The 8,350-nt window shown below is 45.5% G+C and overlaps 1 protein-coding gene across 1 annotated transcript in view; it reads right to left on the minus strand.

Annotated features, from left to right (window-relative positions):
• Positions 1–2,679, minus strand: part of FSTL1 (follistatin-like 1) — a 52,775-nt gene extending 50,096 nt beyond the window's left edge. The window contains exons 1-2 of the mRNA XM_012641125.1: positions 2,506–2,679; positions 2,288–2,344 (exon numbers count right to left, since the gene is read on the minus strand). Coding sequence (XP_012496579.1) covers positions 2,288–2,344 — 57 coding nt within the window. The 5' untranslated portion in view covers positions 2,506–2,679. The remainder of the gene's footprint in view (positions 1–2,287; positions 2,345–2,505) is intronic.
• Positions 2,680–8,350: the final 5,671 nt, after the last annotated feature.

Genomic DNA, 8,350 nt, shown 5'->3' on the forward strand with positions numbered 1-8,350 from the left:
TTAATAATTAAAAGTCTATTATTATTAACACATAGATTTTAAAACTTGCCAAATGTTACTTGGGCTAGACAGCAAGAGGTTGGATTAATTAAAAGGGAATAATCCTTAATAACCTGGAGTCATGAAATGTGACCTAGCTCATACCTACCCCTCAAGCTTTTCACTATAACTGTTTCCACACACAGTGAGTTTGCGACCTCCTTTCTCCATCAACTCTCTGTTCTCATACCTCAGCACTCCTCCATCTTGCCTCTTTCCTTGGAGATTTTGCCTGGGAATTCTGTGAGGGAGATTTTGCCTGGGAATTTTGTGAGAATACTGTATGCTCTTCTACCTCCAGCAGGAAATTGCTGCTGAGGGAACTTCTTACCAGGCCTAGGCTTTTCCCTGCAATGTGGAGGGTGGGGAGGGGAGTGTGGAGCTCCCGGATCTTGGGCCACACACCCTGGTGAGTGAACCAACAGCCTCCTCACACCTCATATTTGCGTTCCAATTCACAGAGTGATTTCACACCCTGGCTGGCAATTCCTAAGCCTGCTGGAAAACCAAACCCGGGATTCACCTCATCCACCACTGGACTGTGGCTGCCTTTTGAGGGCCACAGCAGGGGATGGAGGAATGTTCCTTAAGTAGGACTAAATCAGCCAGTCAAAGGGGATACTCCCTCAAATTCGAGCCCTGGAAAACAAAATGGATGAGAAGCAGATCTGGAGTTCTAGATGGGCTCCAAAGGTAGAAGGAGCTGGCTTCAGATCCTTTTGCAGAACTAACTAGTTGTATGATCTTGGGCAAGTTACCTAATCTCCTTAAACCTGTTTTCTCCTCTGTAAAATGGGATAACAAGACCAACATTACAGGGCTTAGGGAGCTTTAAAAGAAATGGTGCAGATAATGCACATAGCCCAATGTCTGATATACAAAAAGTACTTGGTAAATGCTAAATTTTTGTGCTTGGAAGTGGTATGAGCTGGTGATCAAGAGCCTTGAGTCTGGTGCCAGACTGCTTGGGTTCAAATGCCACCCCTAGTATTTAGTAGCTGAAGACATTATATGTCTAAGTTATGTAACCTTCCCTGACTCAGTTTATCTATCACTAAAATGGAATTTTATTACAACACATAGTAGATATCTAGTAAATATTAGCTATTTTTATTTCATCAGGAGTAAAAACAGTTGAGTTTCCACCTCAGGCAACAATGTAGTAGTGAATTAAATGATAGTTCAGTATAATGTGTACATTTAAAAAATCGTGAAGACTTTGTATGCGTTTATTATTTTTGAGGGCAGAGTCAAGCTGCGATGCTAAGGGTGTGGTTACACTGCAATGTGTAGAAAAAAATTCTAAGAGGCAGTATAAACCACCCACCAGGGAGCTATTTCTTTTGTAATGTGCATTCCATTTCTTCTCCCTCATGCTTTTTAATTCCTTCCACATTTCCTGCCATAATTATCAAATGTTTAGTTTCTGACCTCACTTTTCTGGAGACTAGAGCCCAGGGAATTTAGAATTGTTTATTTTCTGTCCATAAACCTTTGAGTTAATGGAGGGGCTTGTGAGTGAAGGGTTTGTTGGTTTGTTTGTAGTGTCTCAGGAAGGTCACTGGAGTTGAAAAAAACATTTTAAAAAAAGCGCTGAAATGCTTTAGCTGGAAACGCAGAGCCCCAAAGAGCAGAGCAACGGATCTCTCACACTTGCGCAATGTCAGTTTAAAGGAAAGTTTGGAAAAAGGCCGTTATATGTATGGCCCAGATAATAACACAAAACCCGAGGGTACTTTACAAAGAAGAAAATAAACTTCAGGAAATCATGATCTCACTTTATAAAAGAGAAAGGAAAATTTATTTTGCCCCCAAAGAAGAATCTCGAGTTTCTCCCCCGTCCCCAGCGAGGAGACAGACTTGAAGGGAAAAGTCCCTAACTTCTCAATCTCCTCTGAAGTGAAGGAAAGAACTCAAGGCGCCTTTTTGAACTCGCTGCTGCTCTTGTCGCCGCCTCGTCCCAATCGGCCCTGCCCGTCCTCTCTCCCCCTCCCCATTCTCCCTCCATGTTAGTCCCGGTGGGGCCGCCGCTTACGGCCCAAACTACTTACCCCGCTTTTGAGATTTAAGTTTCCTAAGTATCATTTCTGCCTGGAGCGCTCCCCCAGCTCCCGCCCGCCCCGCCCAAGCACGGAAAGTCCCGGTGCCAGCCCGGGAGAGCATCACCAGGGCGCACGCCCGGCCCGCCCGGCGCGCAGACCCGACGGCCCCGGGGCCCGAGTTCGGACCTCCTCAGCCCCTCACCTACCGCGGCGTGGACCCAGGCGACGGCCACCAGCGCGAGCGCGAGCCAGCGTTTCCACATCTGCGGAGGAGAGAAGGGACCGAGACTGAAGGCGCCGGGCCCCGCACCGACCCGGGAAACTTCTTCGGGTCCCGCAGGCTCGGCTCCCCCCACCCTGCCCTGCCAGAGCACCCCCGGCCGCCCGGAGGGGTCCGGCCTCCGCGCCGCGCGTCTGCGCTCACCGTGGTCCGGTCCGGGTCTCCGGAGGGCGCGGAGCAGGGCGGCCGCAGAGAGCTCTAGGCGAAGGTGGGAGCTTCGCCGATCGCCAGCCTCGGAGGAAACCCGACCTGGGCTCGCCGCCCCTTAAGACCCCTCCTTCCCCGATCGCCTGCCCCCCAGCTCCTCCCCATTCTCCTCCCCCTTCTGCAGCAGCGGCCCCCGCGGCCCCGCTCCCCCCTCCTCCCGCTCCCTGCTCCGGGGAGCCCGCGTGCGTCCTGGCGCCGCCGCACCCCTCTCTCGGCACGGGCCCTGGCCGAGCGCCCCTTCGGCCCCCTGGACGTGGAGCCGGAGGCAGAGAGGGGTGTCCCCCGGGGCGCTGCAACAAAGGCGGAGGGAGGACGGGGGAGCCAAAACCCCACCCCCGGGAGGGGAGGTTGGCTTGCGGCAGCCCGGGCCGGCCGCGGGCGCGGGCTGCGGCGGTGGCCAGGTGGGCGGTGCCGCGGGGGGCCCGGGCAGGGACTGGGACGGGAACCCGGAGGAGAAGGCGCCCGGCGGCCTGGATAGTGGGAGCCGCCCCCCACAGCTGAAAGAGAGAGGGCCGGGAAGGCAGAGGGGCCCCGGCAGCCCGGGGTCGAGGGTGTCACTGTGGCCGGAGCACGGCGAAGTGGGTGCAGGGGCCGGAAAACCGGCCGGCGAGGGGGAAGGCTGCTTTGGGTTCAACTAAATTTCCGGGGGAGAGGTGGCGGCCGCCCAGCTCTGCTGAGAAGACCCTGAGTCCACCGTTTGCCTGCAGCCTCGACCTGTGCTTCCCTCGGGTCTAGCAGCGGTGCCCCCCTCCTCTCCTCCGCCCACTCCTCACCGGGGTCCCTGGCCCCACCCCGTCATCCCAGGTAGCCTCCATGTTCATACTTCCCAATGCCAACTTCCCAGCGGCCTTCAAATGTGTGCTACCTCTTTGATGGTGTTGACTCTAAAACACTCCGAATTAAGGCTTCTTTCTTGCCTTGAGTCCCATGTCACTGGTGGCGAGAACGAATCCACTTGGCACCTCAGATTTAGCATGCCCAAGACTGAGCCCCACTTCCCCGAGCTCCCCGGCCTGCTCACCTACCTCTTTCAGAGAGATTGCCTTCAAAACCTGTTTCCTTTTCCCAGAGCCGGGTTGTCCCCATAGCCTGGCGGTTTTCGCTTTCCTGTCTCATATTCATCCCTCACCTCCATTCACTTTCACGTCCCCTTTCCTAGGTCAGACCTCACTGTGAAATCTGGAAACCACCTCTATTTGCCCTCTGGCTTCAGGCTCTCCCCTCTAGTCTTCGGTGCAGCCCATCGCCATATTCTTTCACTGCTTGATTTAAAGGTTGTCTTCCTCATGTCCCTGTTCTACTCAGACAATTTCAGCTCCCTCCTTCCCACATCAAATCCAAACTCTCTGCCTTTCTTGTAAGGCTTCCATTACTGGGTCCACTTTGTCTTTCTAACTTCTCTTCAACTAATTGACATACGCTCCCTGCTCAAGCAGGCCAGTCTTCTCGTTGTTCTCTGAACTTGTCATATTCACTCTTCTGCCAAGGTCTGTCGAGTGCCTACTGTAGCGGTTTTAAGGGGCTTCAAAATAATACCCATGTTCCCCATGCAAATTCAGAATCCATTGAGACAGCAGTAGGAGTCAGACCAATGGACAGCAAAATGTCACCTTCCCCACCCTCACCTTAAAGCTGGAATGGCAGCCATGGCTTTAGATCTGCAGGGACCGTGGGCCCAGAATTGGAGAGACCCACTCAGTCACAAACAGAATTGGGAAACTTGCTTGTGTAAATCTGACTGCTTGGAAAAGCAGGAAACACATGCTTCCTGGGGCATGCCTGCTCTCCAAACTCAAGGAGGGAGAGTGGCACGTGCCTAGTTCTTCTTTCAAACATACCAGTCAGGCAATTTACTCCTTATGGTAATGTGAGAATGTTCCTGCACCAGATACTCTGTCCCAGTCACTGTGCTAGGATTGAAGGGAGATGTGATGTACAAAGTTTTGCGTCTGCCCTCTAATAACTCGTACTACTTTGCATCCTGCATATGCACTGCACCCCCTCAGAATCTGGCGTGATCTTCTTCCCTCTCTTCCTCCTTCTGTCTATTGAAATTCTGTGGTTCATTTTGTTTTCAGGACTCAATTCAGGTCTCATTGCTTTTCTAGCACCTTTTCTGACAACAACTTGGCATGGTGGAAGACACATCAGGTTTGAGGTCAAACCAACCTGGTTTTCAATCCTGTCACAGCCATTTACTAGCTTCGTGACCTTCATCAAATAACTTAAGCTCTCTGACCCTAGGTTTCTGCATCTGACAAATGGCAGTGATAATGCCTTGCAGGGGGTTGTGAAATTTAAACAGATACAGTATAAAAAATGCCTGGCAGGTAGTTTTATAAATGGTAGCTGTTATTATTTCATTGATCTACTTTGCATCTAAATTGCAGTTGTCCCCATATACCAGATACAATGAGAGCCATTCAACATCTCTTATTTAATTATCACAACAAACTGAAAGGTATTTTTTTATTGCTTCCATTTTCCAAATGAGAAAACTGAAGCTCAGAAAAATTTAGCTACTTTCCCAAGGTTATACAGTTGGTTACATAGTCTTACCACTTGCATTATATTGCAGATTGTTCCACAGCATTTAACATTTGTTCACATATTCTTGATTCTCCAGCTAGACTTTAAGTTGCTTAGGGCATAAACACTGTTTTTCATCTCTTTATCCTCTATATTTGGAGCACAATTAATGGATTTTATTATATCATAATGAAAGATTCCTGTTCAATTAAGGGCACCATAGACAAAACAATAGAAGGAGATATAAATATCTAAAACTAACGCGTAACCCATAACTGCTACACATACACCCCCTGCAAATCAATAAGAAGAAGACAGGAAACCCAATTAAAAAACAGGTAAAAGATATGAACAAGCAATTTTCAAAAGGGAAACTCCAGATGGACAATAAGTATAGAAAAGATACTCAAAGTCACTGGTATTATTTAAACTGCACAAGAATCCTTTGAAATCAGTATTATTTTATTACCTCTAATTTATAGACAAGGAAACAGACACAGAGAGTTTAGGAATTTGTCCAAGATTATACAATAAATGATAAATATCACTTTACACTCATCATAGTGGCAAAAATTAGACAGTTGGACAATGTCAAATGTTAGTATGTGAGTAGTGTGTCTTTCTAGTGTTCTTTAGCAACATGTGTTTATGAGATAGCCTGCCTTGGTTCAAAACTGGCTTGGTAATAAATCTTGCCTTTATTACTTACTATGTAATTTTGGGCAAGTTACTTAACCTCTCTGCATCTCAGTTTCCTTATCTGTAAAGTGTGGATAATGCTAGTAATAGTACTGACTTCCTAGGGTTATTGTGCAGATTAAATGTTTAATATGTAATGTATTAACACTTAGAACACTGCCTGGTACATAGTAAACCTATAATTAAGGTGTATGACTATGGAACTAATTCAGTAGAGGGATCTCGCAGGTATTGATCATAATTCTGTGCTACAGAGTGAGTATGATTAATACTACAATAAACAAAAAAAAATAAAGGAAACAAACAAATAAAAATAGCAACAAAACAAACTGCATGAAGGAGTTGACAGTTATACCAGGGAGGGATTTTTTAGTTGTGGTGACAGAGAAGCCAACTTAAATAAGTGGCTTATGCAAGTAAATGGAATATATTGACCCATATAGCTGAGAAGTCTGTGAATAAGACTGGATTTAGGTAAACCTTCATCAGGGAGGTCAAACGAGGTCACCAACAATCCCACTTCTTGCCATCTTTTGCTTCTACTTTCCGCTGTCTCATTCCCTAGGTCCCGCAGGTGGCTCTTGGGGGCTCTGGTCTGTGCTCTCAGGGTGGTTGGTACACTGGCTCCAGAGCTGGCCTCATCACACCCTTGGATTACACCATCTGGGCAAGGAAAATAGCCTTTTTCAGATCTGCTACAAAAGTCCTAGGATATAGTTTTTTAAGAGCTCAAATTGAGTTTCTTGACATTTCCAAGCCGATATCATTATGTCAGGGGGATAGGCTGGGCTGATTGGCCAATGAGGACCCATGCTTGGAATCACCCAAAAGAAAATCAGGCTAATGTTGGCAGGAGAAGCAGGGAATGGATTCTGGAAGTCACCAGTGCCCACTATGGTAGTGAATCAGCCAACTTACACTGAAATCAGTGCTCTCCAAAGTGGGGTGCGGAGTCCCCAGAAGACATGTGAAGGAATATTAGAGCTTTATTTTTGCTTATTTTCCATCTAAAAATAGAAACGGACTTTGCAAATATTTAGATTAACTCCGGCACTCATATTTGGTTCACATGTCAGACAGTCATGAGTTAAACCCCATTTGCCAAGAACTGAGAGGAGAGAGGGGGTGTTCTCCCACAGAAAGGGACTGACAACAGATAGTCCCCTTTAACTATTGGGATGTACTGCAGTGTGCCTGCTCAAGTGGATTTACATATTATATTATTTAGTTTTAACTAAACTAGGTTAAAAACATTTCAGCTACAGAACCATGAATTGAAGATTAAGCTTTTTCTTATTAATAAGAAAAGGGCAGAGCTGACATGTTTCTTACTTTTGAAAAGAGCTTGCTGTCTGCCACATTAACAAGGCAAAAACAATGACTCAATCAGATCCGAGGACAAGTCAATCAAAAAATTTGACAGTACCAATAAGGCTATTTGAAATACAGACTCACATTCATTACTATTAATGATATCCTGATCCTAAGTATGCCTTGAGATATTGGTTAAAGTACTTAGGATTTGCAAAATCTTTAGAAACCAGATATCTGGACATAAAGACAAACCCTACCGTTTTTCTTTTTTTGGTGATCTTTAAAGACATGCAATACTCAATTTAGTACTTTAGAAAATTTCACTCAATTTCATATTAAATGTTTAGAGACTTGACTTCCTTCCAGGTTTCTTACTTAATGGCAAAAGACATACCTTTGGGAAAAACAATTGTCTTCCTGCTTAATCAGGAATAGTAGAAATAGTTCATGGAAAACAATATGATGACAAGCTAAAATGCATTCCTTGGTCAGCACAACGAATGCTGAGATTGACCAACTACATCCTGAAAATTGATTAACCAAATTAATTCTGAAGATTAGCAAGAAAAACAAGTATTAGAGCAATTATACAATGTGGGAGATTTGCTATATAGTGAATAAAAGTATAGATGTCTCAAATGTTTCTCAGGTTATTACATTGGCTAGATTCTGTTTCAATATGAAACATACAAAGAACTGCTTTTTTGTGTGAGCAACTAAGGAAAGCTATACCAGAAAAGATAACATTCTTAATAATAAATAACTCCTTTAATGAAAATGATATCTTTTTGAAGAACAGTGCAAGTAAAGCCACAGAGAAATGGCAGTTTTGAATGGAGAGGAGGGATGGGGGTACAATTCCACAGCTATGCTCCCACGTGAGATCCTTCACTGCACCATTCGTGGATAAGCTACTGCGGCAAAGACACTGAGGCCAGAGATGAGCTACGTGTTATAGAAAGTCACTGATGTGGTGAATTTCTAGATTTTTATAAATTAGTATATAGCAGAGTATTTGTAACAGTAATGATGTGAGAGGTGACTCTGAAAATATTTTATACCCCATTGTGGCTCACAGATGTTCTTGGGACAGAGATCTTAAATGTTGCTAAACTTGAGAACATACATCTTTGTTGGACATAAAGACAGCTGTTCTTAATTTGTTGCCTTATTTTATTTTATTTATTTATTTATTTTTTATTTCAGCATATTACAGGGGTACAAATGTTTAGGTTATGTG

The sequence above is a fragment of the Propithecus coquereli genome, unplaced genomic scaffold (genome assembly GCF_000956105.1).
Source record: "Propithecus coquereli isolate 6110/MARCELLA unplaced genomic scaffold, Pcoq_1.0 Scaffold10, whole genome shotgun sequence".
In the NCBI taxonomy this organism is placed as follows: domain Eukaryota; kingdom Metazoa; phylum Chordata; class Mammalia; order Primates; family Indriidae; genus Propithecus; species Propithecus coquereli.